At 39.8% G+C, this 23,308-nt stretch overlaps 3 protein-coding genes across 21 annotated transcripts in view; 2 read left to right on the plus strand and 1 right to left on the minus strand.

Moving 5' to 3' along the window:
* Positions 1–193: 193 nt before the first annotated feature.
* On the plus strand, positions 194–11,523 carry napepld (N-acyl phosphatidylethanolamine phospholipase D). 5 transcript variants are annotated; one of them, XM_077234206.1, is made up of 6 exons: positions 6,426–6,662; positions 6,877–6,982; positions 7,596–7,830; positions 8,715–9,361; positions 9,435–9,549; positions 11,189–11,523. In XM_077234206.1, exons 1-6 carry the CDS (start codon positions 6,635–6,637, stop codon positions 11,318–11,320), a joined length of 1,263 nt encoding a protein of 420 aa, XP_077090321.1. In that variant the 5' UTR covers positions 6,426–6,634; the 3' UTR covers positions 11,321–11,523. The 5 variants fall into 5 exon arrangements, with proteins under 5 accessions (XP_077090323.1, XP_077090324.1, XP_077090321.1 ...); XM_077234207.1 differs by having other exon boundaries at positions 6,622–6,662; positions 6,842–6,982; XM_077234208.1 differs by lacking the exons at positions 6,426–6,662; positions 6,877–6,982 and adding an exon at positions 194–231.
* On the plus strand, positions 540–3,658 carry LOC143741765 (E3 SUMO-protein ligase ZBED1-like). The gene is made up of 2 exons (XM_077234203.1): positions 540–2,274; positions 2,574–3,658. The coding sequence occupies exons 1-2, from the start codon at positions 1,437–1,439 to the stop codon at positions 3,572–3,574; spliced, it is 1,839 nt and encodes a 612-aa protein (XP_077090318.1). The 5' UTR covers positions 540–1,436; the 3' UTR covers positions 3,575–3,658.
* Positions 11,524–11,564: 41 nt separating the features above from the next.
* Positions 11,565–23,308, minus strand: part of cacna1c (calcium channel, voltage-dependent, L type, alpha 1C subunit) — a 130,466-nt gene continuing 118,722 nt past the window's right edge. For all 15 annotated transcript variants that reach the window (XM_077234178.1, XM_077234175.1, XM_077234176.1 and 12 more), the window contains 8 exons: positions 23,107–23,234; positions 22,881–23,015; positions 21,520–21,860; positions 20,084–20,200; positions 19,240–19,358; positions 19,036–19,133; positions 18,611–18,955; positions 11,565–17,516 (listed from right to left, as the gene is read on the minus strand). In XM_077234178.1, coding sequence (XP_077090293.1) covers positions 17,166–17,516; positions 18,611–18,955; positions 19,036–19,133; positions 19,240–19,358; positions 20,084–20,200; positions 21,520–21,860; positions 22,881–23,015; positions 23,107–23,234 — 1,634 coding nt within the window. In that variant the 3' untranslated portion in view covers positions 11,565–17,165. The remainder of the gene's footprint in view (positions 17,517–18,610; positions 18,956–19,035; positions 19,134–19,239; positions 19,359–20,083; positions 20,201–21,519; positions 21,861–22,880; positions 23,016–23,106; positions 23,235–23,308) is intronic.

Genomic DNA, 23,308 nt, shown 5'->3' on the forward strand with positions numbered 1-23,308 from the left:
GTCACTTGCGCCACTGTGGCTTTCACAACAAGCACTGGTGTTTGGGCCACTTTGTTGGATATAATGTAATACTTGAGATTTAATATAAGCCAAAGAAGGATTTGAACCCGAGCCTCTAGTGCAACCTTGTTCACAACTAATGTGTGTTTTGCCTCTTGCGCCACTGTGGCTTTCACAAGCGCTGGTGTTTGGGCCACTTTGTTGGATATAATGCAATACATGGGTTTTAATGTAAGCAATAATGGGATTTGAATCCAAGCCTCTAGCACAGCCTTGTTCACAACTAACGTGTGTTTAGCCACTTGCACCACTGAATTTCACAACAAGCTTTGGTGATTGGGTCGCTTTGTTGGATAAAAAGCAATACTTGAGATTTTATATAATCCAAAGAGGGATTTGAAACCGAGCCTCTAGCACAGCCTTGTTCACAACTAACGTGTGTTTAGCCACTTGCACCACTGTGGCTTTCACAAGTGCTGCTGTTCGGGCCACTTTGTTGGATATAATGCAATACGTGGGTTTTAATGTAAGCAATAATGGGGTCAGTGCATCATGTGATCAACTGCTAAATTTAAAAGTGCTTTCGCAAAATAAAAAAGACCCAGTCAATGACCTATTGAGAGAGTCCGCTGAAGCAGTCAGTGAGTTCAGAGACTGGAAATTGGAAGGAGATGAGGGCAATACATTAAAGAAGACTTATTGTAGCAAGCAACACTGTTCTCCGGACCTCTGCAGAGTGCGAGAGAGGATTTTCTGCATGCAATGACACAGACTGTCAGACCAGAAACAGACTGCGTGCCAAGAGCCTTTCTGCATTGTTGTTCGTGGACTATCCAATCGTGGATAAAGACAGGACATCGGACGTCAGCATCTTGGGTCCCAGGACCACAACCTGCTGGAATCAGACCACTTTGGTCTTTTTTCTCTGCATAATGGTAGGCTATCCCAATTAATGGCTTTTACTGTTTAACTGGCCATTGTGTTCTCCCATTGTGTAAGATTTAGGCTATTATAATGGAAAATATTACAAACTGAATTGCACAGGTCAGCACCACGATTGAGAAAGGTCTAGTTTTTTCATCCTATCTACAACAAAAAGTTGTACACCCTTATCAAGTCCAAAAAATGTCATTGAATAAGACATATTTGAACATTAGAAATGAGTAGCATTATTGTAAATAAGACATCTCAGCTATCAAGTTAAATATCAATTTCATTTCATAGGTAAACCCCAGTTCATTTCATATTTGAATTAGGGCTGGGCAAAAAATCGATTTAATCGATTTATCGATTTTGTAGTTTAAAACGATTTTTATTTTGCAAACTCGAGTTTTTTTCCACAATAGTTTTTTCGGACTTTTCCGCGTTTCGTCCTTGTGCGTTACCGTAGCGCGATATGAGCCAGCCCCCGCCCCGCGTTACACAGTCAAAACAACATGGCAGCGTGTAGCAGAGAACTAACGTTACTTCCAAAGAAAGGCACAGGTAATTCCGTAATTTGGAACTGGTTTGGTTTTGATGCAGCAGACACAACACAGACGAAGCCTTGCTGCAAAATATGTTTCAAGGCTGTTGCTACTGGAAGCAGCAGTACAACAAATCTTTTCCAGCACCTGAGGAATAAACATCGCGAAGAATGGGAGAAGTGCAGCCGGCTCCGTAGCGAAAACGGCTCCTCTAGCACACCTGCTAAAAAGCAAACTACACTTCCTGAGAGCTTTACAAACTGTGTGCCTTATGATAAGAACGGAGCGCGATGGAAAGCGATTACAGAGGCGATCACGTTTTATATTGCCACAGACATGCTGCCAATTTATTCTGTCGAAAAGCGAGGCTTTAATCACATGCTAAAAGTATTAGATGCGAGGTACGTTGTCCCCAGTCGCAAGTATTTCGCCAATGTAGCGCTGCCTCACCTGTACAATACAACTCGGGAAAAGATCAGCAGTGAGCTGGAGGAGATGCAGTTTTACTCAGCCACAACGGACCTGTGGTCCAGCCGGACGATGCAGCCATATCTGAGTCTGACGGTTCACTACATCAACATTAGTTGGACTCTGCGCAGCATCTGCCTTCAGACAGCGTATTTCCCAGACAACCACACTGGTGAGATAATTGCCCATGGCTTAAAAGACGCTCTCAGCTCCTGGGGACTTTCGGAGGAACGACTCGTCTGCATGACAACTGATAGTGGCACCAACATCATAAAAGCCCTTAAGGACAACAACTGGCCCAGCTTGCAGTGTTTTGGCCACAGACTCCACAACGCTATAGGTAAGAGTTGGTGTAAGAATAAATAGGTGCACATACTTGCACATTGTAAAGTACTGTTTGCTCATAATTTAATAGCCAGAACATGGTATATATTTCAACTGGTTTACACACAGACATAAATTCATATTTACAGTTTATTTTAGTTTATTTACATAAATAAACCTGACTTTTCCTTAATCTGCATTCATTATACATTATGTATTAAACAGTGTTACAGCTATTAAAATTGGGATAAAAGTACAAAACAATAGTTTGGAGTGACAAAAAATATACTAAATATCTTTTCACATTTATTACAGAGAATGGTGTGAAGGACCCAAGGATCGATCGGGCCATAGGGGTCTGCAAAAAAGCTGTATCAGCCTTCTCCTACAGCTGGAAAAAAAGGCGAGACATGACAGAGGTGCAGGCTGAGCTTGGACTTCCCCAGCATCTTTTGATCTCAGAATCCCCAACACGTTGGGGGTCTCGTCAAAAGATGATTGAGCGCTTCCTTGAGCAAGAGAAGGCAATAACTCGTGTCCTGGGTGCGGACAAGAAAACGCGTCATCTTGTTCCCACGTGGCAAGATTTGGAAGTATTAGAAGCCACCAACAAAGCAGTGAAACCTCTCCAGGACTTCACTGATGCACTGTCAGGGGAATCATATGTCAGTGTGTCATGCATCAAACCAGTGCTGCATTTGTTTAAAACAAGTCTCCTCCTGCCAGACGAGGAAGATTTGGAGCTAACAAAAACAATCAAAGCGAACATCATGCGTTACCTCGAAAGTAAATACAGTGATTTGGAGAAAGAGGAACTTTTGGACATGGCCACACTTTTAGACCCGAGGTTCCGTACAACCTACATTGATGCTAGCAAACTGGAAGTTGTCAAAAAAAGAGCAGTGTCTGAGATCTCTGCTCTCTGCAGCTCTACCACAGAGGAAGCTGGTCCCTCAGCTGTTCAAGAGAACAACCCCCCAAAAAAGAAAATGACTCTGGGTGCCTTCTTTAAAAACAGTGCACCATCCACCACGCCACACCCACAATCTGAGAAAACAAAAATTGAGACTGAGCTTGCAACATATTTCCTTATTCCAGACATAGAGCCAGACACAGATCCTCTTGAATGGTGGAAGCTGCATCAGCCCAACTTTCCAAGGCTAAGCTTACTGGCTAAAAAATATCTTTCTATTCCAGCCACTAGTGCCCCCTCAGAGAGGGTATTTAGTGTGGGTGGGGGAATAGTTACCTGCAACCGGGCCTGCCTTAAGCCAGAGGTTGTGGACAGGCTCATCTTTCTTGCAAAAAATGTTTAGAATGAGCATGCACAATGTTTCAGAGATCTAACAAGCATGTGTTTTGTTGTTATAGATAAAAGTTTACATTTGTTCACTCTTTGAGCAAGCTATATGTCTGCCACAGGCATGTTTCATTTTTTATATTCACACTATACTGAGAAGAGTTTATTTTTTTAATTGTAATGTTATATGTTACAAAATTTGTAATTATCTGATTTCTTGAACAGAAAATTTAAGCTACCGTGAAGTTGTTGCACTTTTGCTTAAACCTGGGTTAAAGCTTGAAATTGTTGAATGACAGAGCCTCATTTACTTTTTGTTTTGGGATTCTACGCATTGTAACTCTTGAGGACAATCATAGCAATAAAGTTGCACTTTTGACACTATATCTGATGTCTGCAGTCATTTTTTAAGTGCATTGAAAAAAAAAATCGAAAATCGAATCGAAACTCGAATTTTTCTTTAAAAATCGAAGATTTATTTTTTGGGCAAAATCGCCCAGCCCTAATTTGAATATTAATTTAATTTAAATATAGGCCTAAGGGGAAAAAGATTAGTCTAGGGGAAGATGTTCTAAAATTTGGTTTGTATGATCCTGCCCTGTTCTTGATGGTATGTGTGTGTTAAGTGGAATTATCTTCCTTTCTGACTTTTCACATTATTTCACCATGCATGGGTGTGTTTTTGGTCATTTTATACCTCGATTGCTGCTTGTTGTAAAGTAAAAGGGAATTAAATACCAAAGGATACCACTTTGAAGAGCCCATTCTTTGACATGAGGACAACAAAGTCATACCATTAGTAGCAACAGGGTGATATAAGGTGGTTTATTATTGTCGTTTCTCTACTCCTGTATTAATAAATGTTGAACTCAAAAGAATGAAGTGCCGTGTTAAGCAATTTATTTATCACACACACCGCGCCAGCTCATAGGCTACTTTTTTTTTTTTTTTTTAAAGAGACCCCCACAAAGATGAAATCATAATTCGAACCCTGGCTGAAACGGAACAAAAAACGTCAATATTGTATCTAAAATCTAAGTGACTTAATTTGAACTGTTTATTGAACTGTTGTATGAAATCAATGTCACATTTTCAATCGTGATGGTATTCAGGAAAACAGCACTCGTCGTGTTTGTAATTCCAAACAGTCCACAAACTCTCTAATCTCGGTTAGCCTACTAAACAAGTAAACATCACTACTTGTTTGTTAATGTCCCCTCTCTAGCATGTTATTGTTTTACGTTACTGTGGTTTGAAGACTTTGTAAAGCTATACTGTTTCAAGAGCCAAAATATAACATTATAGTATCTGTAATGAAGCGTTGTCGTTTTTAAGAAACATAAATGTGTTGAAATTATCTAGGCCTACTACTGTAAGTTTTTGCGTGAATTTCACATTCCGACGTTCCCCTTCTGCTGGCCACGAATGGTATTTCAGGTATAATCAATTAGACATGTGAACTGACTGATAAATTCACTTCCGCAAAAGTTACAGACGTCCAACACGGTTTTAAGCTTTTCCCCACGTCCAACTTACAAAATACATTTTCATGATTCAATACACACATCCACATCGCAAAATTAAGGCAGTATCATTCTGATTCACATGTTTGTACAGTGTTAAAACCAATAGTCTTAAACGTTCCCAAACCTGCCCTCTTGTAGTAAAACATTGCAAGTAGAAACTATGTCGAACTTAAGGAAATACCTTATGGACATTTTTGTCTTTTACAGTTTTGTTTTTTTGACCACTTTACCTAAGTTAATGCTAAATGTATAAAACTTGGCACAGGTGTGTATTTTGTATTGGAATTTTTTCCATTTCACCCCCATTCCCTTTAAAAAAATATCTATTATGCACTAGGTACAAAAAATACTTCCTCTCAGTGCCTTTTGGACAAAAATGTCCCCATTGAAACCCATTAAAACTGCCATTTTTAATGCCAGGGCCATTTAACTATAAAATGATGCAATCTTTGTTAAGAGGCTTTCGTTCGGTTGGCAAGGCTTCAAAATTTAAATTTTTACACATTTTTTACCAGATGGTGCCATTTTTTAAAGTTTGGCCTATATAGCAATAACTCGCTTTATTCATGTTTTCTGCTTCGGCATATTATAGAGCGAATTGGGTAAATTGTGCAACGATATTTGTGTGGGTGTGTTGGTATGGATGTCAGAGTGTGGTTGGTATGTGTGTTGTAAAAAAAAATGTGTGTGTGTGTTTGTAATATTTAGAGAGAAAAACTCAACTGCAAATCTAAAATCCAATCACTGTGTGCACCAGTGGAGTTTTGCTGGCAACCAATGGGGAAAAGCTTTTACTGTGCTCAAACAAAATCTTACCAATAGCTCATTTTGAGATGTCAACCTCAAATTTGAAACACCACTTATTTAGATTGATGGCTTTGATTTTCTAGCCATTTTAGAGTTCAACTTGTTTCTTAAAATATATATTTTATATAAAATAATGTTCATAAATAATTTTCATAAACTTAAACCTATATAACTTTTTTTTGTTTTTTTATTTACTTATTAATTTATTTTTACTTCAGCAATAATCTGACAAGGGTCTTCTTTAAAATGAGACCAAACTTAAGTCTGTGCTCCCAAGCTTCACATTTTTATGACAGTTTTTTGACACGGACATTTTTGTCCTCTATGGACCTATGTGTGTTTTTTTTTTTATTGATGCACAAGATTTAAGGTTCTGTGAATGTGAAAAGCTACTACACGGGATGATATTCTAAATTAGATGACTCATATTTGTCATGTTAGCTAGTTGGATATATTCACAATCACAAGCATATTTGCTCCAGTTTTGACACAGGATCAGAAATGAACTAGTCTGGTCTTGCTAAGCTCATCGATGATGAGTGGGTATTCAAACTTTCCAGCTGTTATAATCAGGGCGTCGTTCATTACAAGGAAACTCTTCTGCAACTAACCGGCTAGTCAAACACTGTAAAACTAGGCTTTCACACGCACCTAAAAGCCGTGAAACGCGGAGTTTGTTTTTTACGATTCTCTCACATTATTATGGCGTTTTGAACTACTTCGGCGTCGCAAGACAGGGGGATATGAGTCCAGCATGTCTTAAAAACGGAAGTAAACATTTATGGCATACATCAGAGCTGTTTGTTTTTCTTGTCACGTGGCTTGCTCAATATGAAAAAAGACTTTGATATTAATCAAACTTCTTATTCTTGTAGTTTATTGGCGGTCGGTTGGCTATGAATCAAACTGCGCGTGTTGGCACGTTAAACTTTGACGCGTTTCGTTATTAGGTTTTTGTCCCTTATGGCCGCTCATACATCATTAGCTCCTTTACTGTGGCGCTTACATCAGAGGCGCGCTCGTACGGCGCTCGAGACACTCCTCAAACTGACAGATTCGAGACCAGTGTGGCTGTCAGAGCTGACGCATCGGTACGTATCATATCATGTCTGTTTGACAACTACACACGCGAGCATATGATAGACTAGACACATTCTTCTTTATAATCCGCTCCGGGGTTGTCGGGTTATTTATACTGTTGTTTTCTTTTCAGGTTGATTTATTATTATTTATCACCTTTTATGAAGGTATATTGTACAAATGTGATATAATTAGATTCTCTGGCCAGATAAATATAGCATAACGTTACACCTTTAGAGACAGAGAGTGCACGTTATTGTTTACATTGACTGTGCACTTTACATGTTTTTTTTTTTATGAAGGGTGTCTGCCAGAATCAAACGAATATGCACTATCAAGGTATCATAGTCCATTTTGAGTTGTCCTAAAAAGGTGTGTTTGCATCATTTAATCTTTTCCCTGTTATCACTGTAAAGGGCAACTTGTACAGATAGATACAGGGAAGTTCAGTAAAAGCAATGCAAATGTGCACTGGCAACCAGAAGGATATGCAGATAAATGAGTATCCTATAGCCATGTGTGAATAAAGGTGTTTTCTGCTGGACAGTTGTGTTAATTACGGTCTTTCACCTCTTATGTGTTCCCTGTTTTATGCTAAAGTAGCTCAAAATATGTTTTTAACAGGTGTTTGTGCAGTTCAGCTGCAGACAGGACTTCCATGGCAGAGAAACCCTTAGTCACTGCAGGGAACAACTTCCCGCTGGATTACCGAAGAGAGCAAGATGTTTCATGTTCCAGACGGGACTCACGTGGGTGCTTTGTAAACCCTTGGGCAACATGGCAGTTCCCCTCCTACAGTACCATTGCTCGCCTGTTCCTCATGGAGAAGAACAACAGTAATGTGCCCAGTGTCAAAGAGGTAAACACACATTGTGTGCTCTGTTTAGGAGTCACTAATCAGGAATGCATTGATTCAGCAGTGTGAAATCTGAAATGTCTCACACACCTGATTCCTGTGCTTTAAAACAGGAACATTATTAAATATAAGCATTAGCAAGTAAAACCAGATTAGATTTGATTATTGTCTGTAAAGTCTGGGGTATAGAGGATTTTAAAGTAGAAAAGTGGGCGCTAAATGAAATACAACATTTCCTTTCAGTATACAGTTTTTCAGTATACTATTATATAAAACATTTTATAATTTTTCTTAATTTACTTTTTATCTATTTATACATTTAATAGTATACATTTACTACACATTTATATTAATTATAAATGTAATAAAATTGAATGTACATGTACATCTCATATTTATACATTTATAATTCAATATTTAATTTTTATGCCTCTATAATCATTATAAATATATAAATTATAAAATACATTTACTTTTATAGAAAATAACATTACATATATAAAAAGTAATAATTTTATATAAATGTATATATATTTTTATAATCATTTATATATATATATAATAATTATATAAAAATATATTTATATATAAATGTCTAAATGCAAAATAATAAAAGTAAATATATAATCAATTTCATATTAATTTATGCATTCATAATTAGAAATAGGCATAAAGTATAATTAAAAATGTACAAATATAAAATGTATACTATAAATAAAATAAAGTTTTTTTTTATATAAATGTATATTCAGTATTTATGCATTTATAAATGGGTATGAAATGTAAATATGTAATTATAAATGTATATTAAATAAAAAAATTATATGCATCATTTTTATTTCAAATTTAATAAAAAAAAGGAAAATGTTTTCTGTTTTTATCCTCAGGTTCTGGACCGTGAGCTGCCGGTTCTGGAGCCGTATTTCGTCCAGAGGCCAGATCAGTGCGGGCAGACAGGCCCATCTGTGCGAGCGACCTGGCTGGGTCATGCCTCTGTTCTGGTGGAGATGGAAGGACTGGTGATTCTGACTGATCCCATGTTCAGCCAGAGAGCCTCTCCACTGGCATTCGTGGGCCCGAAGCGTTACCGTGACCCTCCTTGCACTGTAGAACAGATTCCTCGCCTGGACGCTGTGGTCATCAGTCATACACACTACGATCACCTCGACGCAGGCTCTGTGGCAGCGCTGAACGTTCGCTTCGGTTCTGGTTTGCGCTGGTTTGTGCCGCTTGGGTTGGCCGAATGGATGCAAAAGGCAGGCTGTGAGAATGTCACAGAGCTGGACTGGTGGGTGGGGAGCCGGATTCCCGGGCACGATGATGTCACGTTTTTTTGCACGCCAGCACAACACTGGTGCAAACGCTCGCCTGTGGATGAGAACAAAGCATTATGGGGTAGCTGGACTATCGTAGGGCCCAATTGTCGTTTCTTCTTCGCCGGGGATACGGGATACTGTTCAGAGTTTAAGGAGATCGGAAAACGCCTCGGACCATTTGACCTGGCTGCAATCCCGATCGGTGCGTACCTGCCCAGGTAAGACTGTAAAGAGCAGCTGTGTGTATTAAACAAAAGTTTATTAAATAATGATTTAACTTGTCTTGTTTAGAGGGATCATGAAGTCTCAACATGTGGACCCTGAAGAGGCTGTTCTGATTCACATTGACATTCAGGCGAAAACATCGCTGGCCATTCACTGGGGGACATTTGCTTTGGCCTATGAGGTATGAGCCCATCTTTCTCTCTCCCACACATTCATTTTCTCAGTGTGAATGGCTTTCACTGAGCTGGCCAGCGGTCACTGCTCTGATTGTGTGTAATAGCTGTCCAGCTGCAGTTGGGGAGTCCAGTATTTGTAGTTGTATTACATCAGGCTTCACTATTGTGCCAACGTTTTCATGCTTCTTCAGGCCCAACACTCCCTAAGAGAGGCATTTACACATTTTTGAGCAGGTTTCTAGATTACAATTAGCTGATTAAGTCAGTTTAGAGAACTTAAGTTTTACTGTGGTTTAGGAAATCATTGTTTATTATATTTGTCATTCAGAGTTTTGTCATTTGTATTTGTTTTGTATTTGTCATTAAGGGGAGATTATTTTTTCTGACCTTTTATTTAGGTCTCACTTGTTGAAATAGGAATTTAGGATTATGGATTTTTATTGCAATTCTGTTTTTCCTGTTTATTTATATAATATGTTGTGTTAACACACAACATTGACAAGTTTTTCTTGCATGTTTCTTGAGCACCAAATCCGTAATAAATTACGATGCAAAATATTTTGCAATAGAAAACAGTTTATTTAAAGGAGTCGTATGTAAGATTGTGGCCAAAACTGGTACTGCAATCACCTTCAAATTACTGTAGAGCGGTGTATCCCCTCTCCCTCCTCCTTGACTCGAGGTTGCCAGATAGGCTGCAGGATACAGCAGGAGCGTAGGCTGCTACAGAAGCTTCCAATGGCAAGTGACGAGTCCTACACAGTAGGCTAAGTTTTTTTTCTTCTGTTAATTATGTTTATGCTTCAAATGAGAGATGTTTTGCAAAGTAATTATATATCGCAAAAATTGATTAATGGCTATTAGCCAAATATAATAGTAAAGATGTACGCTCGTATGTGACAGTACATTGTTAGAACAGTAGCTGTTAGTATACTAACGGTAGGTATCTGTCATTAACGTAAGTACAAGCACAAGCCTCGGTGACTGTGTGTAACCGATATCAAAGATACAGCTATTCATTTAGCTGACACTATAAGTGAAAGCGACCAGCTGTATCTTTTAACTTACTCTGCAGTACACGTCCATAACGCTAAAATATGTGATGTGATGTATACATAACGAGTTTGAGTTTATCAGTTTATCTGATTCGCAACGTTAGACTTTTTTTTTTATTCGATTCCGACACGTTTGTAGCTGCAGCTGTGGTAACTAGAGCAGAGCTGGCAACCCGGATGCCGCAACACTACTGACTTTGTGATTGGTAGATAGGTGGAGGGTGACGCATCAGACCAAAACACAACATGACAACATCAACATCAGTTGAGGGCTGCAACTTCACTTTTTAAATGACAATATCCTGGCCGGACTACTGTTGTCAGTGATATAAGTATTTGAAATGAACATGATTTCTTAATGTCTAGTGACATATCAGGGCCATTTTATGATTAATTTAAATAGATTTCTTACATACAGCTCCTTTAAATTGTAATATTTCAGACATATTACTGTTTTTACTGATGAGCATAAGAGATCCCCAAACTTTTGAAAAGTAGTGCATATAAACTACTTTTCAAACAGTTTTATTAAAGTGTTTTTGAAAGAATTTAATGAAATCCTGTTCCTTTCTGTTTATTTCTTTCTCAGCATTATCTTGAGCCTCCAGCACGTTTGCATGAGGCTATGGTTTATCATGGACTGAATCCAGATCAGTTCTTCACACTTCATCACGGAGAGTCACGGATGATCAACCACAAGGACATGCACTCGTCCAGCTAAACCAAGACGTATGCAGACACATATATATCCACTGTGCTTTACACAGGCTGCATTTTTATAAATCATTTTGAAGATTGTGCTAATCCAGTGGCTGGACTCTGGATTTAATGCAAAATGAATGTGTTAGATTTCTATTTTGTTTAATATAATTTGTCATTTAAAATATCATAGAATGACCATAATAAAACAACATCTGAGTTTAACCTGGGTTTGCAGCGCTCATAAGATGCACAAGAACCAAACCTTAAGAAATTCACTTTATTTGCAATTGTTTAATAACATCATTCCTCAGATAAAAATGCAATATTACAGGAATATACAGCAGAGATTAATTTAAAACTTCCTGTCAAGAACCATACAATCTAAAGATATTTTTTAGTTTTTATTTACTGGTAGCGTGCGTTATAAGCAAGACACACTCTGTCACCAAAGACAGACTGACAGATACAGATACAAACTGTACAATCACTTATTTACAAATCCAATTTTTTGTTGGTTTTCTTTTCACTTTTTTTTTTTGAAAATAGGAGTAGAAAAAGTGATTGATTCTTCAGATTTACGTAACATATTCTTTTTAAAATCTAAATGAACAAATGAAAGAATGATGGAATGAAACAAAAGAGTCAGTAAAAGTAGAGGAGGGAATGACAGACCATGCAGACGTCTCACAGACTTATCAAGAACACCTGGGGTCTAAACTCGATTAAATAGTCCAAAATGTGAATGACCATTGGCGGTGTTTCGTGAGAGACCTGAATGGTCAGCACGGATTCCTTCGAATTCTACCAAAAGCACGACACGCATCTAATTTGAGTTCAGCTCGTAAATCTAACAAACAGCTCAGGACCTTGAGACTACTCTTCCCGTCCGCACCGTCGATCAAAACTAGAGAAGCTGCTTGTGAGGTCACTGAAATAAAGCCGCTGAGACGATCTGCTCAAAGATTTCTCCCTTTGTGAGTCTGATGGACTTGAGTGGTTAAATGACAACCGAATCGCATCAAAATAGTGTGACGCAGATTCGCCTTTCGGCCAACAGAAAGAATTGTGGGACGGTGTAGATGAGTGAGCGTGAGGGAATCAATTCCCTCAGTTCTCCTACCCTTTATAGAAAGAGACCCAAAAAATCAAACCCAGAGCTGGAGCATTACGTCCATCTTTGCAGAAAGACAAAGAATAAGCCGACTTACAATATGTTCACTCATACATGGAGATTTGTGCAATATTAACTATTCAAGCTCCTCATCATAACCGTTATCGTTCTGATCATTTCTTTCTGTCTCTAGTGCTACATTCGCTGGGTGGAACTAGAGGTGGGGAAATGCCACTTAAATATGTAAATTGTTCTGCATTCATTAGGCCCTAACCTACCCGTGATTTCGGGTTTCAAAAGCGGTTAGTGCACTAAAAAACACTGAAGACCCGTCTCACCTACTGCAGGAGACGGCCTGAAACAATCTGCATTAATTATTCCCACCTGTTGAAATGAAACTATGGCAAGATAGACATTTTGAGCTTAGGGCGAAATTAATAATTACACGACAGCTAAAATCTATGCATAAATTCATCCTTCACTTGGATTGTGTACGATGTGTCAAACTAAATGTGGTTTAAATGTGCAAATTGTGATTATTGCATCACCACCGTAGCTTTTTAATTTATCATTAAAACTCATTAACACACTACATTAACTTATAATATCAAATTAACAGTCATATAAAGGAGGACATTAGAGATACGTGCTACACAAAGGTTAAACCAGAGGGCAGACATTGCAGCTGTCCAGGCTTCCTCTGGTTCAAAGGTCAACCCCACGGCACGTTCCTTCAGTCTGACACATGCAGAATTAGCCAACAAACACACATGAACCCAGAAATACCAGATGGCCCAACTGTGCATAACTGGGTTTATCCAAATAAAACAAAAAAACCTGTCCTACTGCAGTTTACCGAACTTGAAAGGTTATAACAATGCTGCTCCATTGCTATGGATATTTTTTTCTTTTTCCTTTTTTTTTTTCATACATTCTAATCAAACAATTTTTTTATTTTTTTTATTAGGGAAACTTGTGTGTGCTCTACTGCTACTGATGGCAAATCGAAATATAAGCCACAACCAATCAGAGTCCATCAGGAGAGCGACCTACGCTTCCCTCACTGAAATATCACGACTTAGGCCGTTCCCTCCAACCAGAGCGAAATATCAAAACTTCCATCTGATAAATATTTCTCATATATTAAAATACATAAAATAACTTCTGATTCTTTGAGAGAAGAAAAGCTACATTACAACCATTTGGGCAAAAAACCTCACTGAGCAACTAACAAAATATTCAGTCAAATATTTGGTACATTTCCCCAAGGCCTGAGCAGACAGCTCTCTGTGTTCAATCATTAGTGGTTTCATTTAACACAGGGGCTGCTTTTGTGTCATGAAAGCTTGTGGCTTTTCCACACTGTTCTATCATGTGCAGGTGCTCGGTGGGGAACGTGATGTGTTAATCTGAATAAAGCAGCGGTGAAAAAGCCCTCGGATTTGAAATCTCATGATTAATCTCATTGCACTCCTCCCTCAGCAAAAACGCCCAACCATCCTGCTTAAAAAACAGGCCGTACGACCGGAGTGTCAAAGGAGCTACTGCGGTGAATACGGATGATTTACTCTATATTTCTCTATCATAAATTTAATTTCTATCTATACATAATCACTACATACATTCTCAAACATGGTTGTCTGTAGCCATTTTAACCCTGACATTCAGCAGATATAGATGAGTTTATATTGTCGCTTTTCTAGTGTTAATTCTTTTCTAAGTCTATAAAAATATACAATCATTGGCTAATGAAGGGAGAGGATGACTCCGTCTGCTAGGATGATCCTTAAGATTCCATTCAAACGCAACCAAAAACGAGAAAGAAAAATTCAAGCTTAGCATCCAAATCCATTATTTCCAACCTAAATCTCCTCGCCGAACATGGATTGTCCATGAGACTTGAGAAATGACAGGGGATTTCTAATGTTTCCGCTTGCAGCCTTAAATAATAGTGAGAATTTATGTGCATGACCAACCATTTAGAGTGAGCCCATTCACCGGCATGCGGGTGCCTTAAAAAAACGCCTTCACTGTGATGTCTGCTGAAGAAAGGACAAGGAGGGTGAGTGAATGAAAAGATAAAAGGGAAAAAAGCGAGAGAGAGAGAGCTGTCGTTGCGTATCATGCACCTTTCAGCTGAGCACAAGATATGCAAAATCATTTTCACACCAACGAGACACTTCTCTTCTCCGTCTGTATTTACACCTTCACTTCTCGTCATCAGTGTTTTCTCAATGTTTAAAATGAAAACAGCAAAAAAAAATACTCAAAACGCTTGGCACACCAAAATAATCCTCATGCAGAGATAATTGAAACCAACGGAAGAAAAACATCAAACTAAACTGACCCGCACAAGATTTTCAAAATACTCAATACTCAAATGCACCCGATTTCAAGTATGACAGGTTTCTTCGATTTAAAGTTCTGTAACTTAATACACAACAGTGAATATATTTCTCTCTGTATCTTAGATTTTTGTACAGCTGTAGTTCTGAAAGAAAACTGTTGTACAGTCAAAGTTATTGCATTGTTTTTGCATATCTTGTGGTATGCAAGCACATACGCATGCAGTCACGCACTCATCCTGCATATACTAACACGAACACCACACAAACACGCTCGTTTCTGCACTCTGCATATGCTAAACACGGAGAAACTCGCACATGTACACAACCAAGGCCTCGAAATATGCCTGGGGCAGCCTCACAATGACATATGGCACGTGTGTGGAGGAGATATGAGGGTGAGGTGGCGGCTTTGGAACAGAGCAGGTGGATTCTGGCTACATTTGTCACGTTTTTTTCACAAGCTTTGCATCATCCTCAGAGCAGAGACCTCCTGTAAACATTCAGGAACTCTATCGCACCCACAAAAACAGCACAGGACCAGAGACGGAAATCAAATGGGATGTTTGAGGCCTGAAACGCCAGGACGCTCGGTGTAGAAAGTGAAGAGTCAGTTTGACAAAAATAGTCGATCATCTTTTCATGTACGGAAAGAGAAATTTATATTTTCTGAAGTAGTGTGCAAAACGGTGACAGAACTTCTAACCGAGTCTAGTGTTGCACGAACGAAGAGACGCCTGGAAGTGGATTGGTCAGGTTTCTCATCAGCGGATGTGTTTTGGGGAAACCTTCCATCCCGTCGACACATTACCAACACAATGCTAATGCTTCAACACCTTATTTGCATAATAGATCAATAAGTAGTTCTCCTTTTTGTGCCTGCCGAACTGCATGGCAACAGCAGAAAAATATCCTTAACAATAATAGTAATAATAATAATAGCGATCAATAACATTGTATAATGATGACACTGCTGATGTTGGTACTTTCATAATGATGGTCATATATTTAGCCCTGTGTGAACTACATTAGAGTTTGTTTGTTTGTTTTTAAATGATGCGCTACCCAGACATCCCTGAATACTCCCACCTTTCTTCCTCTCTTCAAAGTGCACCTTTACTGACCTTCCAAAGATCTGATGTTTCCTGTGTCGAGCAGGTGGGATCATGACAGAATCGCAGCTGTCAGCTGAATGTTTCTGGAGATCAGCAGTGAAGAAACGTCAGTAGTTTCAGAGCAAAACGCGAGTCCGATCCAACAGCAGCAAGGAGAACCATGAGACCTGTCAGTGCTACCTGCGTCCAGGCGAGTGACACTGCTCATTTACAGCTTGTGAGCTACCAATAAACATTGTGAGAGAGGCCGAACCCCCGGCGGGAACACGCTTCACCTCTTGACAGGAATAAATAAATAAATACATTTTTTGTGTGTCAGTAAGAGGCATTAGATTCACAACACTGGATCTGGCATAAACACCTTAAATGCCTTCAATAATAATAATAATAATTTAAGAAGAAAAAAAATAGCATCCATCTGTGCGCAATCCAAGATAAACATTATAAACATGAAACTAAATGCTGGAAGATAAAAAAGGAAATAAAACCTGAAGCAAATCTCGAATAAAAGGCCACTGATGCAATGACCCGTACCTTGCACGGCTAGCAGCTACCTGAAAGCCGAAACGGTACACGAGAAAAAGCAATTTTGGGAGTTCAGTCTTCCACCGAAAAAAAAAAAAAAATGTGCAGGCTTAACTAGAGAATCATAGGTGGAAATCAAATTCAAAAAGCAGCAAAAATCATTGACTGAACAAGAAAGCCATGAAGGAGACGGATTACATTTCTCTTGATGAACAGATGGATGGATGGATGGATGGACAGTCCCATGAAAGGAAAGAGAGCGAGCATAGGAGAGCCGCTCCAGTGTGTCTCTCTAAGCATCTCTTGAACCCTTGACGGCTCCTGGGCCGACGAGATCCACCTGCTCGGCACAACACGTCCACGCCGATGAGACGGCCGTCGAGTCCTCCCACCACACACAGGTCAGCGCAAACTCGCTCTGTCCTCCCACCGGCAGACAGATCCCACTGCTTGAGCAACAACATCGCATCTTTTCCCTTAATTCCCTGCCCGGTCAGGGTTGTTTTTCATTTCCTTACTGCAATCGAGGTTGTGAGAACTGTGAGGCACTTTTAGAAACACGCACACAAACATGTACACACGCCTACTCGCTCGTGCTCTTGCAAACACACAGACGAACTAAAAACCAACTCTGTCTCAGCTAAGCAGAATGGCCTTATACCCCTACGGTAGGTACACGCAACAGACGGGTCAGACTGCAGGACAGCAGTGTCCTCGGAGAGAGCTGGGCTAAGACACAGGAAGTCCTCCGTGCTGCTGCTGTTCCCCCTACAAGCTCGTCACACACTCCATATCTTCGTCGTCCATCAGAGCGCTGTTCCTCTGCCCAGCCCCCTCGGACTGCTCTAACTCCGTCCCCAGCAGCTCATCAGAGCCTGTGGGGGTGGAGAGGCCCAGTGCGTGGCTGCAATGGGACTCCTGCGAGCCAGTGTCTCTGCACTGTATGAAGGGTAGCAGGTTTCCATTGGCGTTGGGCGGCGCGTTAGCATTGAGAATGTTGTCAGCGGCGTTCTCCATCTCCTCCATGGTCATGTCGCAGGCGTCCGCTAGTTCCTGCTTCGCTACCTGGATGAAGGTGGGATCCTGTGCATACCGACCCAAACCCTCGGATATCAACACCTGAGTGAAGAAAGTAAGACTTTAAGGACTGTAGGCAAGACACTACAGGTGAATATGGTAAATAAATAAAAAAGTCACCATACTTTCCCCAGTTGATCAATCACAGTACAGACATTTGTTTATTATGAGTTTTCTCAAATGTTATGTTTAAATGTGCAAATTAGGCATTACCTTATTAAACATGCACTCAATTGTATACATTTCCACAACAGAAATCTGAACATTGGATAAAGCCAGGTTTAAAATTCTTGTTTTATCTTTTTGAGAAAACAGCCTTTAAAGACATGTATTGTAACTGAAATCTACAGACAAAAATATATAAATTGTATACACTTAAATGTGTAATTGTGCGGTTTTCTTTTCTTTCCACGAGTCTGAGCCCGTTTACACCTGGTACTAAGCGTTTTGGTCGATCGGATCACAAGTAGACGAGGGAGACATACCTCTTTTACACCTGGTGTTTTAATCTGTCTCTTTTGTCAACTTCCAACCACTTTTGTCCTGAGTTATTTGAGCGGAGGGTCAATGGGCGGGTAAATGTATGAGCTTTTTAAGATCTTTCGATTTAATGGATGAAAAAAGCTCACAATTTAGATATGAATGCAGCCGAAGATGATGGAAAAACATGGAGAGCGTGTTAGAAATCAGGAATGGTAAGAGAACATTGTGCTTGGTATGGTTTTTTTTCATCTTCAAACCAGTCAAATCTTCAGTCAACAAATTTTAAATCCCGTCTGGCTAGCGCGCCTCCCATAATGTTTACCCATTATAGGTCAGTTGGTGGTCTTTTGTGGTTGTCCGAACTCATTTGACCACAAGCGTTTACACTACAAAAAGTAATCAGGTTTTCAACTACCTCTAGAAGTTGTCGAAAGAGGACAAGCTCACAACATTTTAGACCCCGTTTACATCTGTACTTAGCGTTGCCCACTTGTGATCAGATCGACCAAAATGCATCTCAACACCAGATGTAAACAGGACTTAAAAATGGTTTGGAACCATAACAACCCACAATTTTAAGATTTACCATTGGCTTTAAAAATAATGGTTTTGCCTGTAAAGTCTTCCATAAAGTGAGGGAAAATGCATTTTACCGCCTCGACAAGGCTGCCGGCACTCCCGTGTGCCAGGGATGTGGAGTCTCTGCGCGAGACCGGAGGAACCGTGAGGGACACGGGTCGCTGCGTCCTCTGCATGCTCCTGCTGTGGTTGCCGTTACTGTCGCTGTACCACGAGCTGCAGTTCACAGACGGCATGCTGCTGTTGAGTTTCTCGTAAGATCCGCTGCCCTCCAACCGCAGAGAAGGAACGGGCTGGTAGCACGGCCCTCCCCCGCTGCGGCTGCTTGGACTCGCAGGAGGTGTGGAACACAGACGCGTGAACAGCGTCGGAGAATGACTCCGTCTCAGCAACGGACTTAACCCCGCCACAGCCAGAGCCTTTGAAAACCAGATGATGAATGAGTGAAAAGGATAAAAAAAAAAAGCCTTTTGTCAAGCATGTGTGTGGGTAAGCTCACCTGATGATGCACTAGGTGCAGTGGTAGTGCTGTCTTCTGAGAAACATCAGGTCTGTTATGTTTTCTCAGACACTCCAAGTGAAAGGAAGACCGTCGACCTGTGTTAAAAAGTAAATAAGCATTTAACTTCAGCATCACATCTGAAGCAAAACTAAAGATTGCATGGAATCAAATGAACTGTAATGTATGCGTGTGAGTATTTACCCAGTGCAGTGGGGCAGAGAAAGGCCCGGCGCCGCGGAGACTGCCACAGCCTCCTCTCCTCTACATCCGCCTCCACCATGGGAGCCAACTGCTTGCTCTCTTCATCATGAAATTCCAGCCTGCACCCAGCACACAAACATTCAGAATATTAATATATTAGGTAGCACTTTATTTCAATGGTCCACTTTAGACATTCTACTAACTGTAAGGAAGTTTGCAACTCAATGTCAACTAAATCTCATTAGAGTATCAGTAAACTGTCTGCTTAAAATCTGTTAACTCTTTATTTTGATGGTCCCCCAACAGACATTCTACTGTCTATAAGTATCTTTGCAACTACATGTCATCTTATTCTACTAACCTATCAGTCTACCGTTACTCTAATGAGAGTTAGTTTACATGTAGTTGCAAAGTTACTTATAGTTAGTTGAATGTCTGAAGTGGACTCGAAATAACCAAATATTATTCTTTCTAGGAGGCTGAATCTCACGAAACTGTCAAATTTCACCCCAAAATAAAGAACAAGAAATTTTATTTTGTAAAGTTTGGGGTCAGTAAGATTTTTATGTTTTTGAAAGAAGTCTCTTACTGTATGTTGCACCATGGCTGCATTTATTTGATCAAAAATACAGTAAAACAGCAATTGTGAAATATTACAATTTAAAATAACTGGTTTTCTATTCTTCTATGAAATATTGCGTCTTTGTACCAAATTTGTCATTTTATAGAAGGCAATAAGCTACCTGAGGTCATGCATCACTGTATCACACACCCTCCTGTGGCTTATTGTTTTATTAAATGTTCTTAAATTTATTTAGGTAAAAACATAATATCGAAGTCTTACATGTCCATTGAGAGCATGGCCTGATCTCTCTCATCTAGAAATGTTTCATCGTACGTCTCATCTGTAGACGCTTCCTCTCTACGTATTATAGGGAGACGACTGTCACTGGAATCAGAGCTGCACAAGACACACATCAACACACACAGGTGAACTATAAGCATATTGCGCATCTTTATCATCTGCTCTTCAGAAAGTGAGGAAACCTCACCTATAACTTTACAGATAACAGCAGTTACTCTCTCCTCAAGCTCTCATAAGGCTGATATAATGTGAACACAATCAATTGCAGCAGCTTACGGTTTGTTTTGTCTGAAGCACTGCTGTCTAACAAACCGCATTGCACAGTTTTAACTGATTGTGTCACATTACAGAAGCACTGATATTATTTTTGCATGGAAACCTTATGATACTACATTTAAGAGGAGATTTTTTTTTTGTCAAGGGGCACTTCATAAAGACTGGAGCTCCACTAACAGAAAATACTGTATATCCTGTTTTTGGGATTGGGCTGAAAACATGTAGTACTTCCTGTTTAATAGCTTGCTGGCAGAGCTGCTTGTACAATTGATGCTTTTGTATTTTGGTCGAAATGAAGAGCCCCTTCAGTACAGCCTGGAAATGACCAGCAGGATGAGCTTCAACACAAACACCTAACATGGCCGAGCAGAGCGGTTTTCAACTGGTTGATCGCAAGTTCTAATAGCAGGGGGAAACAATGCAATAACCACACAAACATTCTTAGTTATGATAAAAAGGCTACAGTTTTGTATTTCAAAATAAATAGCCTTAACCTATATGTCATGTTGATGTCAAAGGATCTAAATTTAAATATGTAAACAAATATAGTATTTTGCAACAAATTCATCTGTCAGTAGTGTTATTAAATATTATATTTATTAATATTTTGAATTAGCTTTTTATTTAAGTTTAGGTTATTTTAGTAATAATTAAGTAATTTAACTTGTTGAACATGAACATGTTGTTTCACATCCCCAGGTTTGGGTGAATTTTCCATCACTTAGAGTATGAAATCTGGGTTCAGAAGGAAAACCAGTTGAAATCCGCTGGCCTAGCACATGCTTATTCAGCTGTCAGCCAATCAGGAAAGCTGCTCACAGATCTTGCTAGATAAAGTTATGCATGGAGTGGATCTCTCAACACACTGAGAGTGTGTGTTGCACACATTTTGCTTCAGATCCACCCCAGTATGGACAGAGCATACAACAGCCCTCCAAAGAGATGAGGTCTCTCTCTCTCTCTGTCTCTGTGAGAGGAACGTACCGCATGAAAGAATCATAGAAACAGCTCCTGGTTTACATCAGAGACAATCAGGGGTGAGACAAACCACAATCAGGAACCATATTCTGACAAACCTGAAAAACTCCTCACTAACTCACATATCTGCTTTCTAGTACAGAAAGCATACGTCATCCTACCTCTTATTAGGAAAGCACCATGTGGGCCGTGGCAGTGGGACGGTGGTGAGGGGAGGACCCGTTTGTCCGTCCACTGTGCTGACGGTAGGTTTGGGATACCGGTGTCCGATGGCTGTGTTGTTGGCGTTGTTGATGTTTGCGTTGGATCCTGAGGAAGAGTAACTGCTCGGAGTGAAGGTGGAGTCGACGAGCTTCTGATGAGAGGGAGATTCTGCCTCGCCGGGACTCCCGGATTTACTGATGTGCAATGGCCGCTGTGTTGTGAAGGATTGTGGGAAGGAGGCGTGACCATCACTCTGGTTATAGTAGTTGACGTGGTTACCGAAGAGACCCCCAGACCGCTGCAAAGACAAATATGCGAGCATGAGTGGTCACATTTACGCAAACCTGATCATCCCTCCACGTTCACACCTGGTATTAACATCTTCAGTGGTTTTTCATTAGATTTTGTTGAGCGGAGGGAGGGATCTCATGTTAGCGTGACATTACATGTCATGTAGTCTTGTGCAAGTACATGTTTGCATGGATAAGTTTGTTTGGACGTTGTTTTCTGATTTTTTTTTTCTTTTTTTTTCCGTTTTATCATGATCAACATAGTTTTCTTTTGATCTCAACATAACAAAAAATGTAAGGGCATAACATTGTCAATAATATTTTATATTATGGTTACTATTTTATCCTTACTACTATTGTATTTATTAAATTATATAATTAACTTTATATTATTACTTTTATTAAACTCATTACATTTGGTTTGATTTCTACAGTAACACGCTTTCAGCTATATTTAGTGATGTCTACATCTGATCCGGATTACTCAACACAATGTTAATACCAGGTAAATGAGGCCAAACACACACACACACACACATACACTGAAACACTTTCCACTTCCTCTGTTCACTCTACACTAACAATCAGACAACAGTGATGTTTTTGATTTTTCTAAACTGTCTACAAATGTACTTCAACATCACTGATGACTAAATCCAAATGAATCATTCTTAATAGAGTTATTTAGATTTTCCTTTAAAACTCTGATCTGTATGATGAGGGCAAAGCGCTGCACATTAATGACTTCTGATATCTTTAGAAGTAAAATTGGAAACGTTTAGGAACTTAATATGAACATAATGATTGTGTTGTACTAAATAACAAATGGAAAAAAGAATTCAAGGCCCCCAGTGCTGAGCAATGAATCTAAACAAGCAGCTCTGCCACAGCAACCCTTCACAGCCAGAAAAGGACTCTGGTTTGAAGATCTGGCTGATGGTCGCATGCAAGTGGGCAGAAGCTCCAGCAGCAGAAGCGATGATGTGAGCAGAGAGGAGAGGAAATAAGAGGCAATATCAGACCTTTACCCTGAAGATATCATCCTCAGAAGCAGTACACACGGTTTCTTTCATGGCTCTCTCCAATTCCTCCTCCACGGTCAGGTCTCCTGATATCGCTCTTCTGATCTCAGGACCCATATCATGCAGTGTACGCAGGCCAGCCTGGTCAGAACAGACGCAGATTTATATGCTAACAAAAACACACTTCTCAGTTGTAGCAGGTGAAAGTGTGCATGTGGTCTTCTGTACCCACCTGCAGTGAAAGAGCAGTCTTTGGGGGAATTTTGGCCACCAGGCCCTGTTCCTTGCGCTTCTTAAATTTCCTGAAGTATTCCTGAATCAGGAATGTGGCATAGAACTTCCCCACTGTTACTTCATCATCTGTTGGGCAAGGTAACACACACTCGGGTTTTGTTTGTTGTGCTGGGTGGTTATGTTGCTTCATGCATTTTTCT

The sequence above is a fragment of the Siphateles boraxobius genome, unplaced genomic scaffold (assembly GCF_051911475.1).
Source record: "Siphateles boraxobius isolate OS27281-9 unplaced genomic scaffold, OSU_SipBor_1 19, whole genome shotgun sequence".
In the NCBI taxonomy this organism is placed as follows: Eukaryota; Metazoa; Chordata; class Actinopteri; order Cypriniformes; family Leuciscidae; genus Siphateles; species Siphateles boraxobius.

Bases quoted from the DNA above. Each gene is read 5' to 3' on its own strand.
- LOC143741765 (XM_077234203.1), top strand. From the start codon at position 1,437: ATGGCAGCGTGTAGCAGAGAACTAACGTTACTTCCAAAGAAAGGCACA. The intron at 2,275-2,573 runs GTAAGAGTTGGT...CATTTATTACAG, and splicing joins CAGACTCCACAACGCTATAG to AGAATGGTGTGAAGGACCCA.
- napepld (XM_077234206.1), top strand. From the start codon at position 6,635: ATGAGTCCAGCATGTCTTAAAAACGGAA. The intron at 9,362-9,434 runs GTAAGACTGTAA...TGTCTTGTTTAG, and splicing joins ATCGGTGCGTACCTGCCCAG to AGGGATCATGAAGTCTCAAC. The intron at 9,550-11,188 runs GTATGAGCCCAT...TTTCTTTCTCAG, and splicing joins CATTTGCTTTGGCCTATGAG to CATTATCTTGAGCCTCCAGC.